Below are 21,544 nucleotides of genomic sequence, written 5' to 3' on the forward strand. Positions count from 1 at the left end.
CAGATGTGAACTTACTAAAGACTGCTGGTCGTTTTTAGTTGTTTTTAGTTAGAAATGAAAACTTCCCAGCTTTCTCTATAATTTCTATAATCAGTTTGTAGGAATTTAGACCCTATGAAACTATGTACTATAGTACATTTATATAATTAATAAGAATGATAAGAAACAAGCGACTGGCAGGAAACAACTTAAATATACAAAATGAATAAATAAGTGCATTTGGTACCGTTCTCCTGCTGCAGGTCGTCCGGCTGCGTCTCCAGGCTACTGTTGCTCATGAAGTTGTCCTTGTGCAGAGCCTCGGTAATGTAGTTGCGGAAGTCTGTGATGGTGTAGACGACGGTGGGCTGCTCGGCGGCTCCGGGGTAATTCTTCTCCACCAGGTTGTTCTGCAGGGAGATGAAGTCCAGTGTGTCGTTGGCGACGCCACTGCTGCTGTCCACCTCCAGGGTGATGGCGTAGTGGACCAGGACCACCAGGCCCCTGAAAGGGAACAAGACCAGGACAACTAAAACCTTAAGCAAAGAGCTTTACTACAGTAGATTGTTAGCAACTGATTTCATAATCTCTTATATCACAGCGCTGCAGTGAGCAGTCGTAAACCCTTAACAGTAATCCGGCGAGCAGCGGGCGATTTATCTCACTTAAGAGGCGATTGACTGTTGTGACTATTGTTAACGGCATTAAGCTGTTACTTACTGCTGCAGCCACAGTAGGAGCAAGCTCAAATCGTGGCACCGGCACCTCGTAGGCAGCTTGCCACAAAAACTAGTGGCAACTAGAGGTGCCACTAGTTTTTGTGGCAAGCTGCCACAAAAACTAGTGGCACAACTAGTGGCATCTGAGAGGTGCCACTTGTTTTTGTGGCAGCCTGACACAACAACTAGTGGCAACTACAGGTGCCACTAGTTGTTGTGGCAGCTTGCCACAACCATGTACAATATTTTTACACTTGAATAAACAATAATCAAAAACAAGGATGTCAGTAGTCAATGTTGTACTCCCTAGAAGTAGCATTTCCATCATGTGGTTTTTGCATTCATTTGCAAGGTTTCCTTCTGAACCCAGTATTTCTGCACATATTGAAGATGAGTGTTATTGACCCATTTGGCCACAAGAGGGAGTTTACCTTTGTGTGAGCGCTTTTGTCAGGAGTAAGCACATGCAGGTATGTTTCTCTTTTAAAATGTTTTTTTTTCTGAATTTATAAATCCACTTTGCAATGTAATTCGTTAGCATAGCCGTTCATTAATTTTCTGTTTTGATATTGGTTAAATAAATTAAAGATTGGTATTCTGGCTATTGAATATCTATTGAATCAAATATCTGCCTCTTTGTCTAATTTAACTCATCATTCATATTTCTCCAACCAAATCTAATATTTATTATGTAGGACTATTCATTTTTTGGTTAGACTTAAGTATTGTAATATGAATAATGTCATACAGCCTTTATAATAATTGATATTCTTTTGTCAATTTTAATCAAGCCATTCATTTTTTTTAACTCCTTACTAAATCAGACCAAAATAATTAATTGACTGTGCTGTAATTGAGAAATAAGCCAGGTATGCATTCACAAGTTATGTACAAAGTCTTTATCGGTCATTAAATAATGCATTTATTAATTTAATCTCTCTTTTTAATTTAATCTCTCTGGATCAGAAGAAATAAACGTTTTAGGTAGGTTTTTATTCATTGGTTTAAACTCAACAGACAAAGACTTTCAAGCTTGTTTTTATTATTATAATGAATATAATCCATAATATCCTACTGTAACAGAACTAATGATAATTAGTAGTAGTAATATTAATGATATGTGCACTGCCACCCTGTAAATGATATGAAATCAAACATTATGAATTTATGTTCCACATTTGAATATGCTTATTTGTCATTGTCTTTTATGACTGTATGTAGAGATAATGACATTTGTTTACAACAACTTTTTTTTTTTAAATATTTACTGTAACAACAGTAAATATTTCTCTGATATTATTAAGTTATTTGTTAAATTGGCCTTGCTTTTGAATCTTCTTAAGCATTACTACCAATGGGCTTCTGATGGGGCTCAGTGTCTCCTCCAACAGTCCACAGCACAGCGGACAGCAGGTGTGATGGAATCACAACCTTGAGTTGCCCTGGTGAAAGAAATTGCCCGTACATAATATAACATCGCCTTGTTATGAATCATCTGATACAGTCTGTGAAAGTGTATAGAGAGCTTGAATTATATGATATGTCCATGAGCTACGTTTTATGACAAACACTATTTACATAATCAATATTTAAATTACCAGATTTGTCGTTGAACATTGACGTGTATATCTTCTGTAGCGTAGGTTTCCCTTCAAACCGGTAGAGGTAGGCGTTGGGCGCCCAGTCTCCACCCAGTCTTCAATATAAATGGTCAAATTATATTTGACCATTCCTAGATTGCCTCTTTGGCACCACCCTCTTTTCTCTGTCAGGGAGGGAAAGGGCTGTTCTGTGCTCTTAATTTTCCCTTTCTGTTACAAACTGTATTTATTTTCTTTTTATTTGTTCAAGAGGGACAATGTACAATGTACATGTATTGGATGCCTTGTTAAAAATAATGATAAAGAACCTTGCAAATGAATGCAAAATGACTGACATCCTTAAACTGTGCATCTGTGCATCTCACCAGAAGCCACAAATAGTGGCAGGCAGTTGCCAAAACATCTTCTGAATCTATTCTGCAGCGATGACAGCTGTGGCCACAAATACCTGCCACAGCGGCTTCTAGACTAAACATTCAACCAGAAAACTATTGTTGTGCCTCAATGACTGTCTATGTACCACAATATAGCCTAATTAATAGACCTGTGTTTAAGATTGGACCAAGGTAGGTTGATTGACATTTTGATTACAATGGTATTCAACTAATTCTTAACTGAAACCTAACCTGTATTGTTAATACTTGTATTCTTAAGAGCACTTAATGATTTATGTTCAGCAAAAAATGACACAAGATTAGTTAGGGAAAAATATTTTTCATTATCAAACAAAAAAGTGCAACAAATAAAGCGCATAAACAGTAGCCTTTTAACGCAAAACAATAGATCAACACATAAATAAAGTAACAAAAAATGAGGTATTAGAAGGAGATCAAAAGCTGGGTAGAACGCGTCTGGAACGAACGCGTCTGGAACGAACGCGTCTGGAACGAACGCGTCTGGAACGAACACGTCTGGAACGAACGCGTCTGGAACGAACACACCTGGAACGAACGCGTCTGGAACGAACGCGTCTGGAACGAGCTCGTGCTGGAAGGAACGCGCACTGGAATGAACCCGCCTCGGTCCAAAATCTGAATTTTTTTGCCGTGAGAAATTGGTTGTGTGGCGTGAGTGCGTGTGAAAACATGCAAAAGCATGTGTCACACGGCGAAACCGTGAGAGTTGGTAGCTCTGATAATATATACCTTCCAGGACCTTAAGTAAGTTGCGGCACCGCTCTCTCTAACACAGGCAGATGCCTCAAAAACTAGTGGCACACGAGGGGCAACTCGTAAGTGCCCCGTCACCTGAGACGTGCCACCGGAAATGCTGCCTCTAAAGTAGTGGCAGCTTCCGGAACAGCTGCACCTCCCTCCGGCACCACGGCATGTGCCTCCAGCACTGTGACAACTGAGTGGTGCCACAGGAAGTGCCTGTACAAGATGCCGGTGCCGCAATTTGAGCTTGCCCTCTCTCTGCAGCCAGGACACACACACACACACACACACACAGGTCCAATGGTTCCTGCTAACATATAGAGATAAACGTTGGTCTTACTCACCTCTCCAGGTCCTTCTGAGGCCTGAAGACGGAAACAAAACACATTAGACTCATTCTGATAACAGATTTCAGAGCTCAGACGTGAACACACGCCAGAGAGCAGGAAGTAAAACAAAACTGGACCTGAATTCAACCACAAAGACATTCTTGAAGCCCGGCAGCCTCTCGAAGACGTCTTCGATCTGAAAGAGAGGGAATAACTTTTAGCCCCTGACTCTTAGTTTCTGAAGCAACAAACCTTCTGAAATTCCATAGGTCAAAGAATTAAATAATGTGCACGTAATCTGAATCAATGGAGGACTGAAAATCTGCAGTTTGTCACATTAGTGTCTTTACGAACAAAAGTTACTGAGAACTACACTTAGATTAAAGCTTAGATGTCAACAGGAACAGTTTCCGGTTTCAATAGTTTCACAATGAAAGCATCCTATCACAAGCTGGAGTTAACTTGATCAAACCTCTTCTTCAGACTTCACAATAGAAACAAGGTTAGAGTTAGGGTAGCCTCTTCCACCATCACTTCCGTCTTCCATCCCTAGTGTCTCTACCGTCCCTACCGTCTCTACCGTCCCTACCGCCTCTACCGTCTCTACCGTCCCTACCGCCTCTACCGTCCCTACCGTCTCTACCATCCCTACCGCCTCTACCGCCTCTACCGCCTCTACCATCCCTACTGTCTCTACCATCCCTACCGTCTCTACCGTCTCTACCGTCTCTACCGTCCCTACCGCCTCTACCGTCTCTACCGTCCCTACCGCCTCTACCGCCTCTACCGTCTCTACCGCCTCTACCGCCCCGACCGCCCCTACCGTCTCTACCATCCCTACCGCCTCTACCGCCTCTACCGCCTCTACCATCCCTACTGTCTCTACCATCCCTACCGTCTCTACCGTCTCTACCGTCTCTACCATCCCTACCGCCTCTACCGTCTCTACCGTCTCTACCATCCCTACCGCCTCTACCGCCTCTACCGCCTCTACCATCCCTACCGTACCTACCGTCTCTACCGTCTCTACTATCTCTACGGTCCCCTACCGTCCCTGCCGCCTCTACTGTCTCTACCGTCCCTACCGTCTCTACCGTCTCTACCGTCTCAACCGTCCCTACCGTCTCTACCATCCCTCCGTCCCTACCATCCCTACCGTCTCTACCGTCCCTACCATCCCTACCGTCTCTACCCTCCCTACCGTCTCTACCGTCTACTGTGTCTACCACCTCTACCGCCTCTACCGTCTCTACCGCCTCTACCATCCCTACTGTCTCTACCATCCCTACCGTCTCGACCGTGTCAACCGTCCCTACCGTCTCTACCATCTCTACCGTCTCTACCGTCTACTGTGTCTACCGCCTCTACCGCCTCTACCGCCTCTACCGTCTCTAACGCCTCTACCGTCTCTACCGTCTCTACCGCCTCTACCGCCCCTACCGCCCCTACCGCCTCTACCACCTCTACCGCCTCTACCATCCCTACTGTCTCTACCGTCTACCGTCTCTACCGCCTCTACCGCCTCTACCGCCTCTACCGCCTCTACCGTCTCTAACGCCTCTACCATCTCTACCGCCTCTACCGTTTCGACTGCCACTACTCTCTGTGCTGCAGTGGAACTCCTGCTGTCTCTATCAGCCCTGTTATCCACTTCCGTAAGTTCCTCAATAATGACCATAAACCAGCTTCCCAGTGTCACAACCGCTGGAGTGGAGCCTGATAAAGTCCCAGCAGAGCGGGAATACACTGGTGAGCTCTGCTTTCCTGCCACTGCTGTTTTTTCCAAAGTGAGTCACTGCTGTTTTTGTGCATGAAGGCATCGAGTTGTGCCTCAGTGGCTCGTAGAGATCGATCGCTGGCAGGAAACTCATGCTATAAAGCTGAAGATCCTTAATGCCTGAAGAACAGGGAGGCCTTTAAACCAGAGTCTGCAGTTTTTAGAAACCACAAGCAAGTAATGAGGGTTGCATCCTGAGGAGGTCTGACCAGGAACCACAGAGAATCCGCCAAAATCACTTGAAAACAATGTGGTCATTACTGAACATATCTTCCCCAGCTGCTTGATGATGATGACGAAGACGTGTTGAAAAACATTAACATTGAAGTCCCTCTGTTTTCCAGAGATGATACAATCGTTTTATAACTCATGAGCACATTTTCCTTATTCCATAATATATTCCATATTACGCTACAGATTCATTATTATGTTTTATATGATGTATTAAGTTGTATCTCGGAGCCTCAAACTATATTTAACAATCAAAGCTTCTCTTGAGATTTTTGGATGAAGCTTCAAATGTCATATTTTATGACATAACCTTATTAAATATATTTTGTGTTATTGTGCTGATATACAATGGAGGAAATAAGTATTTGATCCCTTTGCGATTTTGTAAGTTTGCCCGCTGACAAAGAAATGAACGGTTTATCATTTTAATCGTTTATTTGGACAGTGAGAGACAGAATATCAAAAAAGCAATCCAGAAAATCACATCACATAAAAGTTATATATTTCTTTGCATTTCATTGTAGGAAGAAAAAAAATGATGAAGAAACTGTTGCTGGCAGCACAGAGGTCAGAGGTTTCTTGTAGTTGCTCACCCGGTTCTCAGGAGGGATTGTGGTCCACTCCTCTTCCAGATCCTCTCCAAATCCTGAAGGTTATGAGGCTGCCGCTTGGCAACACAGATGTTCTCTGGGATTCAGGTCTGGAGACTGGCTCGGCCACTCCAGGACCTTCATGTGCTTCTTCTGGAGCCACTCCATAACTTTCATGTGCTTCTTCTGGAGCCACTCCATAACCTTCATGTGCTTCTTCTGGAGCCACTCCATAACCTTCATGTGCTTCTTCTGGAGCCACTCCATAACCTTCATGTGCTTCTTCTGGAGCCACTCCATAACCTTCATGTGCTTCTTCTGGGGCCACTCCATAACCTTCATGTGCTTCTTCTGGAGCCACTCCATAACCTTCATGTGCTTCTTCTTGAGCCACTCCATGACCTACATGTGCTTCTTCTGGAGCCACTCCATGACCTACATGTGCTTCTTCTGGAGCCACTCCATGACCACCTCATGTGCTTCTTCTTGAGCCACTCTATAACCTGCATGTGCTTCATCTGGAGCCACTCCATGACCTACATGTGCTTCTTCTGGAGCCACTCCATGACCACCTCATGTGCTTCTTCTTGAGCCACTCCATAACCTGCATGTGCTTCATCTGGAGCCACTCCATGACCTACATGTGCTTCTTCTGGAGCCACTCCATGACCACCTCATGTGCTTCTTCTTGAGCCACTCCATAACCTGCATGTGCTTCGTCTGGAGCCACTCCATGACCTACATGTGCTTCTTCTGGAGCCACTCCATGACCTACATGTGCTTCTTCTGGAGCCACTCCATGACCTTCATGTGCTTCTTCTGGAGCCACTCCATGATCTTCCTGTGTGTCTTGCGGGTGCTGCAGCATTTGAATCCATGAGGGCGTAGTGTGTTACCAATGGTTTTCTTGGTGACTGTGGTCCCAGCGGTCTTGAGATCATTAACAAGTTCCTCCTGTGTAGTTCTGTGCTGACCTCTCACCTTTCTCATGACCCTCGATGCCCCACGAGGGGAGATCCTCAGCTGTCTCCTACTCACCGAGCTGCTTGACGATGGTCTTGTAGCCCATTCCAGTCTATTGCAGGTCTACATCTGGTCCCTGTCGTCTTTAGACAGCTCTTTGGTCTTGTTCTCCATTCCAGCCTATGCAGGTCTACATCTGGTCCCTGGAGCCCTTGGACAGCTCTTTGGTCTTGTGGTCCATTCCAGCCTATTGTAGGTCTACATTTGGTCCCTGGCATCCTTGGACAGCTCTTTGGTCTTGCACATGGTCCATAATGGAGAGGTCTGAATCTGATTGATTACTTCTGTGGACAAGCGTCTTATATACATGTACTTCTTGTGGAGCCACTCCATGACCTTTTGAGATTCAGAGCACTTTCTTAAAGCAAAATAACTAATCTAACCGGTCTGTGGGAGCCAGCATTCTTGCTGGTTGCGAGGGGATCAAATACTTATTTCACACAATAAAATGCAAAGAAATGTATAACTTACATATGATGTGATTTTCTGGATTAAATGAAAACATTCTGTCTCTCACTGTTCAAATAAACCTACCATTAAAATTATAGACCGTTCATTTCTTTGTCAGTGGGAAAACTTACAAAATCGGCAAGGGATCAAATACTTATTTCCTCCACTGTAAATGTAATTTCTGGCTGCTGCTAGTGGACATTTTGTTTTTGAAGGGTAAAACCCAACAAATTATTTCGTTACATAAAAACATGTTGTGAATTCTGGAAAATATTTCATCAATCTTTTTTTTAAATAGATAAAAAGCTCTGAAATTATTACTCAAAGAAATAATTGTATGATTGTTTTGAATTATTAGTTCCTATTTTGACCTGATACCCAGAAACTTAAAATAATTAATGTATAACCAACATTCGTCAACATCTTCTGGAGTACTTGGTGGTAAAACCGAGCGTACCCTGCGGGTGAAGTGTTTGGCCAGCTGCTGGTACTGGAAGCTGCTCGGGTCTCTCAGAGCGTCGTTGTAGGTTTCTCCTCTAAGCTTGATGCTCATCTCCACCACCTGGTCCTTCAGGAGTCTTGAGGGCCACGGCACAGTGTTGTCTATCTCGTTACCGATCTGAATGTGCAGGAACATATACCGTTGGTATACTGTCAATAAGCAGGTATTGTACAACTGCTCACTGATCTACATCTACTCACCGAGTTCTCAAAGTCATTGCTTCCGAGTGAGCTGTCGTCGACGTCACTAGGCCTCTCTGTCAGATCGGGGAAGTTGCCGTTGTTGTACTCCAATACATACTTGGTTGTCACATCCAGAGTAGAATCCACCGCAACATCTTGTGGATTTCCTGGGGCGGCGGCCTCATGAGTGACTTCTACTGGAGGCTCAGAGATACCTTTGACGTCCTCGACCTGGACTCTGTCCTCGAGGAAAGGCTCATCAGGAAGCGCATGGCTGACCTCCTTGGGCTCAGTTCCTCTTCCCCCTGTGGTAATAATCCCGGGATGGTCACGAGTCACAACTTCTGGAGACGTTTCACTCGGTGCCTCTTGGAAAGATTCAAACTCTGGACCTTCACTTGCAGGCTCAACCACCTGTGTAGTAATCTTTCTTGTGGTTTCTGGTGGTTCTTCTACCTCAGCGTCTTCTAGACGTTCCACTGTAACCTCTGGATCAGGTGTTTCCTCCACTTCAGTCATGGGCAATAAAGGCTCTGTATCTTCTGGAACAACAACAATAACTGGGGTGATCTTTTCATTGAACTCTGGGCTTGTTTCATCAAGAGCCTCGGGAACGACTCCCTCAGCAACTTCTGGTTCTGCAACACCAACTTCCTCTGGAATCTCCAACGAGGCCTCAGATGTTGCTTCTTCTGTATGCTTCAAAGGTTCCCCTCTAGCTGCTTCTTGTGTTTTAGCCTCATCAGTCACTACTTCAGGTTTTGCTTCTTGTGCAGGTTCCTTCTCATCTGCAATTTCATCCTCATGTTCCACTTTGTGTGCTGGTTCTTCTGCCGGTTCTGTAGACTCCTCTGCAATTTCTTCTATGAGTTCTGCTTCTAGTTCAGGTTCTACTTTGGTTTCTTCTGCAGGTTCTGCTTCTTTTGCAGCGTCTCCAGTAGGTTCTACTATTTGTACAGTTTCTAGAACAGGTTCTTGTACAGTCTCTGTTGGATTTGTTTTTTCTTTGTCTCCAGGTTCTATAGGTGTTTCTGCACCTTTATTTGTCTCTTTTGTCAGTTCTTCCATGATTGATGTTTCATCTGGTTCTTCTGAGACATGTACCTGAGCTTCTACTTCATCCTCTTTAGCAACTGTTGCCTCTTCTGTTGGAACATCTAGTTCTTCTTCATTTAGCTCTTTTACATACGTCTCTTTTGTTTTCACCTCAGTCGACTTGGTGGTCTCATCTTCAATAACAGCTGAGTCTTCTTCATGTTTGACTTTGTCTTCTTCTGGGGCCTCTACTATTATTCCTGTGTCCATCTCCTCCACTGTTGTATGAGGTGGAACCTCCTCTGTGACGTGGGAAGTGTCTTCATCCTGGTTATCTTGTAAAATCACGACAACAGGTTCAGAAGTGACCTCATCCATGAGTGTTGGTTTGTCGCCAACGTCTTTACTAACTTCTACTGTGATCGTGGTTAGAAGAGAAGCCTGGGAAGGAACTTTAGTTTCCAAGTCTGGAGTCATGTCTATAAATACCTCATCTTCCGGATCCGTGAACTGAAACACAGTTGGAGTTTCATCTGTGCTAATTTCATCTTGGCTAACATCTATAATTTCCTCGGAGGAGGAATGTTCTACAGGGAGTTTCGATTGGTCACTTTCAGGTTCTTCAAGAATAACCACCTCAACTACTTCAGGGGCCTCTGGTACTGTTTCATCTGTTAGCTCTGGTGAATCCTCAGTTTCCTCCTTCCAGGACAAGTCTGGCGTGGCGTCAAAATAATTATCTGGAATTTCCTCAACGACCTTGAATGTGGTCTCTGACGTTTGCTCGGTCACGACATCTGATGGAGCTGCAGGCTCTTCATGCCCTAAATTGTCCATTGTGACACCTTCTGCAGCAAGTGATGTAGTGGGCTCAGTAAAAACCACAATAGTAGCTTCTGTGAGGACCACTTCAGCCATGACATCTGAGGGTGGCTCCTCGCCTTCTGGGCTGACTTCGTGAATCACCTCAGTTGTCGCAGGTACATCCACATCTTCAGGAAAAACCTCAACTTCCTCTTCTGTTACAGTGTTATCTTCCTCAACAATCCCTTCAAAATGCTTGTGGGTAACAGAGGTAGCAACCTCCACAGTTTCCTCTGCGATGTTCTCAACATCTACTTCTTCAGACTTCAGAATTCCAGCGATGATCGAAGGTGGACTTTCTGAAGCAACGTCTCCTCCAGTCCCCTGGATGTCTTCGGGGTCCTCTGGCACGGCAAATACCGCAGACTCGGAGGTCAAATCCAATGGGATCTTGGTCCTGGATGTTGCAGGATCTTGATCCGCCCCTCCGGTTGCAGAGAGTGGAGGGGCCAAAGCGATGACCTCAAAGCCCAGGAAAAGGTCATCATTTTTTGTTGGGATTGTGTCCGATCTGGCGACGATAGCATCCTCCTCTGTAAAAAAAACAATATAGATGAAATTACATTATTAGGACGATGGAAAGTAAATTAAAGTATTTGTACATGTTTACTGCATTCCTCAAACTGAACAGAGTTGTGAGACCAGTTCCTTTCAGATAGTTTTAACTCTAGTTCTGTAGTAGCAGGGACACAACTTAAATTCTACCAAAGTAGCCTGAACCCCTAAATCCATTAGGCCTGTTACGTGAACTGGACTCGAGAACTTTTAGTCAGCTTTCGATCAAGAAAAAAACAAAAAATAAGATCTGTGGTTTGTTATTTATATCCATTTATATCTCAACTGTGAACTATGCAGCTGTATAATGTGAACAAGAAAACCCAGAAGCTCCATGCAGTGAGAAACTTTCAGGTTGTCCCCCAGTACTCATATTGTATCTGTTAAACAGTCTTAATGACTTCCTACAGAACAACCTGCAACACCAGAACGGACTCTTCAGTGAGAAACACGTGAACTTTCCGACGACGGACAATAACACCCTGGACCATGTTTACAGCAACGTGTGGCCTACAGGGCTGTGCCCCGGCCACACTTTGGACAGTCTGATCACATCTCAGCATTCCTCTACCCAGCGTACAGACAATGCCTCAAGCAAGCCCCTCCCCCCCCCCCCCCCCCCCCCCCCCCCCCCCCAGTAAGTAAAACTGTTAAAGTGTGGAATGAAGAAACTAAACTGTTGCTTCAGGACTGCTTTGGTCGTACAGCCTGGGGCATGTTTAGAACTGCTGCTCTGAGGGATGACTCTACTGTGGACTTAGAGGAATATGCGTCCAGTGTAACGGGCTACATCAGCATGAGTTCTATGCCCGCTTCGAGGCTCTCAACACCAACCCACAGGAAGGGCTCCTGACGGTGACCCCAATCAGTCAGAGTTGGCAACCGCACATCTGACACAAGAACTGTGAGCACAGGGACCCCCCAGGGCTGTGTACTGGGTCCCCTGCTGAACACCCTCTTCACATACGACTGTGTGGCCTCCCAGGAAAACACCAGCATCATCAAGTTTGCGGATGATACAACGGTCATTGGAATGATCAGCTGAGACGGCGTACAGAAGAGAGGTGGAGGAACTTGTGGCCTGGTGTCGGGATAATAATCTCTCCTTGAACGCAGACAAGACCAAGGAGATGATTATCGTTTACTCCACCAGAGTAACCAGGAGAGCAGCCCACATCATCAGGGACCCAACACACTACATCATCAGGGACACAACACACCACACCATCAGGGACACAACACACCACATCATCAGGGACACAACACACCACATCATCACACAACACACCACATCATCAGGGACCCAACACACCACATCATCACACAACACACCACATCATCAGGGACACAACACATCACACCATCAGGGACACAACACACCACATCATCAGGGACACAACACACCACATCATCACACAACACACCACATCATCAGGGACACAACACATCACACCATCAGGGACACAACACACCACATCATCAGGGACACAACACACCACATCATCACACAACACACCACATCATCAGGGACCCAACACACCACATCATCACACAACACACCACATCATCAGGGACACAACACATCACACCATCAGGGACACAACACACCACATCATCAGGGACACAACACACCACATCATCACACAACACACCACATCATCAGGGACACAACACATCACACCATCAGGGACACAACACACCACATCATCAGGGACACAACACACCACATCATCACACAACACACCACATCATCAGGGACACAACACACCACATCATCAGGGACACAACACACCCCCAGCACAGTCTCTTCTCACTCCTGCCATCAGGCAGATGCTACAGGAGTCACAGAACCACGAGACTGACAAACAGTTTCTACCCGCAGGCCATCAGGCTCACACACACACACTGAACTCACTGAACTGTGAACGGCTGATGCTGTGACTTCATGTCACGGCCATACTTTGGATATTGTATTGTAGCAATGCATAGTGCACTGTATACACTTTATACATATTTTTGTGCAATACTGTCATTATATTTTGTGCCTCATTTTTGTGCATTATTTTTATTTTTTTGCCTTAAGTTTATTTTATTTTAGTCTTTAAAGTTTATTGTAATTCTGTGTGAGGAGGACCCCGCAAAATAAGCTTTTCATGTATGGAATAACTGCCTGTTATCTGTGCATATGACAATAAAAATATATTGAATCTTGAATCTTCTTTTAAGGTTGTGAATATTCAAATCATTTGTCACCTGGTTTTTGATGCACTGGACGCTTTGAACACTCTGAAGAGGTCAAAATTTGGAGAACAACGTAAACGCTGGACCAAAATGCTTCGTGGCTGATTTCCTTTCTCTGCTAACCTTTGAAGGAGGGGAAGTTGTGACCTTAAATTAAACCATAAAGCCGTTTCAGCTTCCAGCTCCATGTTGGCTCAAATACAGACTCGGCGTCTCCACGTTTCTTTGTGATCTCACTAACCCTGATACCTGTCCTGCGGTAACTCAGTCACGTCTTCACCCTGCATTGACCAGACTGCTGCCCGTAAATAGGCTTACAGGTCTATTCTGAGCGGCCAGTCCTCCCTCACATGAGGTGAGAGGGGGGTAAGCCGGCAGCAGACATTTAAACCTGGACGCACATTTAGTGTTGAACAAACATGATGGTCTGGTTCTCCACTTATCATTGGGTCATAACGACTTTCAATGGGTCACCAGTTAGACACTATCAAGCTCCTGTGCCTCCAGTATTTTAATAGTCCTCTGTAAAAGATGATGTTAAAAACATTTGGTGAACCCTTTATAAGCATTTCATAATTAAACTAAATACACATCTAAAACCTCTGACTCTTAGTCCTGTGGTGGCTGAATGAACGTAATGAACGTCACTTTTGATAAAAGCTTCTGCTAAATGAAAGTGATCAAAATTATAAGATTAAGATTCAAAAGACCTGAAACAGAGAAAAAGCAGAATGTGCTGATTTGTCAATATCTTAATCTTAAAGTGACAGTTGAGAGGTTTAGATGTTTAAAGGTTCAGTGGTTCAGATGTTTAGAGGTTTAGAGGTTCAGAGGTTCAGATGTTTAGAGTTTTAGAGGTTCAGAGGTTCATATGTTTAGAGGTTCAGATGTTTAGAGGTTCAGAGGTTCAGAGGTTCAGATGTTTAGAGGTTCAGAGGTTCAGATGTTTAGAGGTTTAGAGGTTCAGAGGTTCATATGTTTAGAGGTTCAGATGTTTAGAGGTTCAGAGGTTTAGAGGTTCAGAGGTTCATATGTTTAGAGGTTCAGAGGTTTAGAGGTTCAGAGGTTCAGATGTTTAGAGGTTCAAAGGTTCAGATGTTTAGAGGTTTAGAGGTTCAGAGGTTCAGAGGTTCAGATGTTTAGAGGTTTAGAGGTTCAGAGGTTCAGATGTTTAGAGGTTCAGAGGTTTAGAGGTTCAGAGGTTCAGAGGTTCAGATGTTTAGAGGTTTAGAGGTTCAGAGGTTCATATGTTTAGAGGTTCAGATGTTTAGAGGTTTAGAGGTTCAGAGGTTCAGATGTTCAGAGGTTCAGAGGTTCAGATGTTTAGAGGTTTAGAGGTTCAGATGTTTAGAGGTTTAGAGGTTCAGAGGTTCAGATGTTTAGAGGTTCAAAGGTTCAGATGTTTAGAGGTTTGCAACACACTACATCATCAGGGACACAACACACCACACCATCAGGGACACAACACACCACATCATCAGGGACACAACACACCACATCATCACACAACACACCACATCATCAGGGACCCAACACACCACATCATCACACAACACACCACATCATCAGGGACACAACACACCACACCATCAGGGACACAACACACCACATCATCAGGGACACAACACACCACATCATCACACAACACACCACATCATCAGGGACACAACACATCACACCATCAGGGACACAACACACCACATCATCAGGGACACAACACACCACATCATCACACAACACACCACATCATCAGGGACCCAACACACCACATCATCACACAACACACCACATCATCAGGGACACAACACATCACACCATCAGGGACACAACACACCACATCATCAGGGACACAACACACCACATCATCACACAACACACCACATCATCAGGGACACAACACATCACACCATCAGGGACACAACACACCACATCATCAGGGACACAACACACCACATCATCACACAACACACCACATCATCAGGGACACAACACACCACATCATCAGGGACACAACACACCCCCAGCACAGTCTCTTCTCACTCCTGCCATCAGGCAGATGCTACAGGAGTCACAGAACCACGAGACTGACAAACAGTTTCTACCCGCAGGCCATCAGGCTCACACACACACACTGAACTCACTGAACTGTGAACGGCTGATGCTGTGACTTCATGTCACGGCCATACTTTGGATATTGTATTGTAGCAATGCATAGTGCACTGTATACACTTTATACATATTTTTGTGCAATACTGTCATTATATTTTGTGCCTCATTTTTGTGCATTATTTTTATTTTTTTGCCTTAAGTTTATTTTATTTTAGTCTTTAAAGTTTATTGTAATTCTGTGTGAGGAGGACCCCGCAAAATAAGCTTCTTTAGAGGTTCAGAGGTTCATATGTTTAGAGGTTCAGATGTTTAGAGGTTCAGAGGTTTAGAGGTTCAGAGGTTCATATGTTTAGAGGTTCAGAGGTTTAGAGGTTCAGAGGTTCAGATGTTTAGAGGTTCAAAGGTTCAGATGTTTAGAGGTTTAGAGGTTCAGAGGTTCAGATGTTTAGAGGTTTAGAGGTTCAGAGGTTCAGATGTTTAGAGGTTCAGAGGTTTAGAGGTTCAGAGGTTCAGAGGTTCAGATGTTTAGAGGTTTAGAGGTTCAGAGGTTCATATGTTTAGAGGTTCAGATGTTTAGAGGTTTAGAGGTTCAGAGGTTCAGATGTTTAGAGGTTTAGAGGTTCAGAGGTTCAGATGTTTAGAGGTTCAGAGGTTTAGAGGTTCAGAGGTTCAGAGGTTCAGATGTTTAGAGGTTTAGAGGTTCAGAGGTTCATATGTTTAGAGGTTCAGATGTTTAGAGGTTCAGATGTTCAGAGGTTCAGATGTTCAGATGTTTAAAGGTTCAGAGGTTCAGATGTTTAGAGGTTCAGATGTTTAGAGGTTTAGGGGTTCAGAGTTCCAGGGGTTTAGGGGTTCACAGGTTTGGTGAGAGTTTACCTGGTGGACTCGTCTCAGAGCTGAAGGACAAAGAAACAGAAAAGCTTTTAGAAAACAACCTCAAACAGAATCAAACTGACAGAAATATTCTGAATAAGTGACAGAAACAATAAAAGGTCGGTTATTGAGGAGGTATATAAAGTTATGATTAGATATAATTCATAACTGTGTTCAAACGTAATGACGACGACTGATCAGTTCATCAATACAAAGAAGATTAAATGCTGCTTTTCTTTGTGACAGTAAACTGGATATATTTACATTTTAGACCAAACAGTGCTCAACAAAAATGTGACGACTGTAAAGACTAAATAATTGATTAATCAAGGACATATAATTAAAATAATCATTAATAACATCCGTGAACAAAGTGTTCCTTTAATTCTTCTATTGTTTAAGATAAACCTCATGACATAAAAATGTTTTTATGAAATACTGAATGTTTTAAAGATAGTTTAGTTAATAATATTATTGTGTATAAAATGACTTGAAAGGGGAGTTTTCATCTCATTTCTCATGTTTTTTGTGTTTCTGTGAAGACGATCTGCTTCACATGTAGATATGAAAACACGAGTCTTAGTTTCAGATGATTACACACTGAATATAATATTTAGCTTCTCATAAAACTCTAAATGCTACATTCTGGTCCATTAATGTTTCTAGAACTTCATTAAAATCAGAGAAAACAAACCAAACATCTGTGAACCCTTAAAATACTTTTAAAATCGTTAAAGTGCAGCCGTGAGACGCAGCTGGGCCGAAGCGGCTTCACAGTGAGAGTTAACTGAAACCACCTGACAACAACAAACAAACAAACAAACATCTGGCCGAGCGATAAACCACTTCCTGTTTCTGGGTCTTTGAAAGGCTCCATTGTGAATACATCTGTACATTACACACATACAGCCTCATGTTGTCTGGCTGACTCCAGGCCAGCTCTAGTCTGTGTCTGGTGTTTGCAGGCCTACCTGCATGGAGGAGGGCCTGAGGGGAGGGCCACACTGCAGCAGGTGATGAAGCACACACAGGTGTCAGTAACACAACCGGACTACAACGACTCCTACCAACGGGTTCAACTCTTTATTTCACTTTGATCAAGAAAATATGATTCCAAGGATTCAAATGGACAGACATCTTGTTTTCATGCCGCCGTCTAAATACGATTCAGAGACTCAAATCTCCGGTTTTCTTCACAGGTTCATGAAGTAAAAACACAAACTCACCTGTTTATCTCTGAAGCCGTGGCGACTCTCTGAAAGACGGAAACACATTGTCAGCAAAGAAAAGCATCTTTAGAACTTCATAACTCAGATTTACATCTTTAGTGACAGATCTCTGCTTTTATTTTGGTAAACTTTATTTACCAATGCATTGTTCCTCTGTGTCTCTGAATATTTCTTAATGTGCATAGAGCATATATATATATATATATATATATACACTTAATATATATATATATATATATATATATATATATATATATATATATATATATATATATAGTATATCTATATATATAGTATCTATATATACTCCTTAATGTATATAGAGTGTATATATATACACACTTCTTTATGTATATATAGTATATATATATACTTCTTATAGAGTATATATATACTTCTTTATGTATATAGAGTATATATATACTTCTTATAGAGTATATATATACTTCTTAATGTATATAGAGTATATATATATACACTTTATATATATATACATATATATATATAGTATATCTATATATACTCCTTAATGTATATAGAGTATATATATATATACTTCTTAATATATATATATGTATATATATATATATATATATATATATATATATATATATATATATATATATATATATATATATATATATACACACACTCACGTTCCTGATGAGGCTGTAGTGTTCCTCTGATTGGCTGAAGAAGCGTCCGATGTCCTGGACGCTGACAGACTCGTCCATGCAACGGTGGACCCAGTCCTGGTACTGGTCCCGCTCTGGGAGCCGGTCCCAGAAGATCTTAAAGGCCTCCCACACCGTCTCCTGGCACACTGAAACCAACAGTAGCAGATCTCTATTAATTAAAGGGTGTTTTCATGGAGAAACAAGTCCAGTTTCCATCATTCATGCTTTTTTTCGGAGTTCTGATGAAACGGATCCGTCCAGAAAGCCGTGCTTCTAAAAGTCGCTTGTCTCTGACCTTTGACCTCTGAGATTGCTTTAGTGGTGGCAGACATCAAGTTTAAGCTTGTAAGTCGGTTTGGATCAGAGCTTCAGGGAAACACCTCCAGTGCTAAAGGGTCATGGGGGAAAAGGACCAGGATCAGGACCAGTAACAGAAGCCCGAAGGAGTCAAGGACCAGGACCAGGACAAGGCACAGGACAAAGACCAGGAACCAGACAAGGACCAGAAGGCTGAATGAGTCCAGGACCAGGACAAGTTACAGGACAAGGAACAGGACAAGGACAAGGAACAGGAACAGGACAAGGACCAGAAGGCTGAAGGAGTCCAGGACCAGGACAAGTTACAGGACAAGGAACAGGAACAGGACAAGGAACAGAAGGCTGAAGGAGTCCAGGACCAGGACCAAAAGGCTCAAGGAGTCCAGGACCCAGACCAGGACCCGGAACAGGACCAGGACCAGAAGGAGTCCAGGACCAGGACAAGGAAGAGGACAAGGACAAGGAACAGGACAAGGAACAGGGCCAGGACAAAGAAGATGACCAGGACATGGACAAGGACAAGGAACAGGAAAAGGAACAGGACCAGGACAAGGTCAAGGAACAGGACCCGAAGGCTGAAGGATTCCAGGACCAGGACCCGGACCAGGACCCGCTGACGTACCTCTGAGGTGAAAGTACTTTAGGTGGTTATGGACGGCCTGGTCCAGCGTCTCCTGGCTACAGAGTTTGACTCCGCTGGGAAACAAGACGTTCCTTCTTCTCCGAGTGAAAGCGGCGTGTCGTCTGTGAAGAAGCTGATTGGACACCAGCGGCCGATCCGCCAGATGTGGACCAGGTTCCTCTGAGTCGGCTTCTGGAGGAAGAACAGAGATGGACATTCAGCTAAAGTAGAGGGGAAAGTACTCCTGTACTCTTACTGCTAGAAGTACTTATGTACTCCTACTGCTAGAAGTACTCCTGTTCTTTTACTGCTAATCATACTCCAGTACTGTCTTGTCTCCATGCATAAGAATCGTTTAACAGTAGTTATACCTGTCACTATGAAAAGTGTTCCTGTCTCCAGGTATAAGTATCTGTTAGTAGTAGTAGTAGCAGTAGTAGTAGTAGTAGTAGTAGTAGTAGTAGTAGTAGTAGTAGTAGTAGTAGTACCTGTCTCCATGAAGATGTGTTCTGTCTCGTGTATAAGTATCTGTTAGTAGTAGTAGTAGTAGTAGTAGTAGTACCTGTCTCCATGAAGATGTGTTCTGTCTCGTGCATAAGTATCTGTTAGTAGTAGTAGTAGTAGTAGTAGTAGTACCTGTCTCCATGGAGATGTGTCCTGACAGCAGCAGCGTCCACAGCAACAACCTTTCAAATCGTCCCATTTCTCAGAAGACGTGAGCGTCCAGCCGGACTCTTCTTGGTCTGTCCTCGTCCTCAGCTCATCGGCTCCGGCTCTCAGCCGTCCGTCCAATGAGACTCCAGGTGAGACGGGAGCTGGAGGTGAGACGGGAGCTGGAGGTGAGACGGGAGCTGGAGGTGAGACAGGAGCTGGAGGTGAGACGGGAAGCCTCAGGACGGTCCGGCGTCTCCGAGCCGCTCGCCATTCTCTGAGCAGATGGACTTCTCTCTTCGCTCTAATCCCATTTGTTAATCTGCTGGACTGGATGATTGTCGGAGTCTCAGCGTGCCTGTTGCTTTAAGGGAATCAAACAAATGGGACGATTATGTCCAGCTTCATACCACATGCAGCTCAGAGATGGTTAATACAAGGCACAAGGATAATTACCCAGGATCCACCTGTGTAAGTGCCAAACTGATGCAACTGGTCCAGATTTAATCTTTAAAGTAAAACAGAATTACTGCTAAAAAACATGTAATATGAGGTTGATAACCTAATAAGTGTGTATTAATGTATTTAACAATAGTAATATGAACAGATAACGAGTGACAATGTGATAAAACAGAAGTAATGAAACAACATGTTTGTTTGTTGGCCGTGAGCTTCAGCTCCGCCAGCCAGGTGGTCGTTAAGCAGAGTGAGCTGGATTACCTGAACACCCTGCAAGGTCACATTCAGCCTTAAAGGTCAAAGGTCACCATGGAGCCCAACGCTTTCCAGCACCTGTTTTCTCTAAACCAGTTTACACTTTGAAAAGAATCCACAGGGAACACTTCAGGTGAGTAAATAAACTATGTTTGTCTTGTTTCAACTAATATTCAATGTCTTTGGAATATATAACTAGTAATAAACTGTCTTTGTTAAAACCCCTGAAGAAGACATGAAAAGTCTCAAACTGGTCATGGTCCAGACTGGGCCAGTCAACAATGGCACTGGTTAGTGGTTAATGGGATTCACTGGAGATCAACAAAAACGTAAATAAACTTATTTTTAATCTGCTGGGCTCAGATTATTTTTGGGATGGAGGATGGAGGATTCATGGAGGACTAATCTGGACCCCCGTCGCTCAGATTAACCTTCTCCACGACTGCTGTCGCCAAACGTGAACAATCACAACCTAGTGCCAGACCAGGGGCTAGAGAGGGGTCTGAACGGGCTAGAGAGGGACCTGAACGGGCTAGAGAGGGTTCAGAACGGGCTAGAGAGGGACCTGAACGGGCTAGAGAGGGTTCAGAACGGGCTAGAGAGGGACCTGAACGGGCTGGAGAGGGACCTGAACGGGCTAGAGAGGGACCTGAACGGGCTAGAGAGGGTTCAGAACGGGCTAGAGAGGGACCTGAACGGGCTGGAGAGGGACCTGAACGGGCTAGAGAGGGGTCTGAACGGGCTAGAGGGGGACCTGAACGGGCTAGAGGGGGACCTGAACGGGCTAGAGAGGGACCTGAACGGGCTAGAGAGGGGTCTGAACGGGCTAGAGAGGGACCTGAACGGGCTAGAGGGGGACCTGAACGGGCTAGAGAGGGGTCTGAACGGGCTAGAGAGGGACCTGAACGGGCTAGAGGGGGACCTGAACGGGCTAGAGAGGGGTCTGAACGGGCTAGAGAGGGACCTGAACGGGCTAGAGGGGGACCTGAACGGGCTAGAGGGGGACCTGAACGGGCTAGAGAGGGACCTGAACGGGCTAGAGAGGGGTCTGAACGGGCTAGAGAGGGACCTGAACGGGCTAGAGAGGGACCTGAACGGGCTAGAGAGGGGTCTGAA

The 21,544-nt window shown here is 44.2% G+C and overlaps 1 protein-coding gene across 1 annotated transcript in view; it reads right to left on the reverse strand.

Moving 5' to 3' along the window:
- LOC306752925 (uncharacterized protein) overlaps positions 1-19,766 on the reverse strand; it is a gene marked incomplete at both ends in the record, with an annotated part of 30,113 nt that extends 10,347 nt beyond the window's left edge. Inside the window, 10 exons of the mRNA XM_079236759.1 lie at positions 227-483; positions 3,801-3,821; positions 3,923-3,981; positions 8,314-8,475; positions 8,559-10,972; positions 16,221-16,240; positions 17,444-17,472; positions 18,103-18,269; positions 19,064-19,255; positions 19,700-19,766. Coding sequence (XP_079092885.1) covers positions 227-483; positions 3,801-3,821; positions 3,923-3,981; positions 8,314-8,475; positions 8,559-10,972; positions 16,221-16,240; positions 17,444-17,472; positions 18,103-18,269; positions 19,064-19,255; positions 19,700-19,766 — 3,388 coding nt within the window. The remainder of the gene's footprint in view (positions 1-226; positions 484-3,800; positions 3,822-3,922; positions 3,982-8,313; positions 8,476-8,558; positions 10,973-16,220; positions 16,241-17,443; positions 17,473-18,102; positions 18,270-19,063; positions 19,256-19,699) is intronic.
- Positions 19,767-21,544: the final 1,778 nt, after the last annotated feature.

This window comes from Taurulus bubalis (assembly GCF_910589615.1).
Source record: "Taurulus bubalis genome assembly, chromosome: 21".
Classification (NCBI taxonomy): Eukaryota; Metazoa; Chordata; class Actinopteri; order Perciformes; family Cottidae; genus Taurulus; species Taurulus bubalis.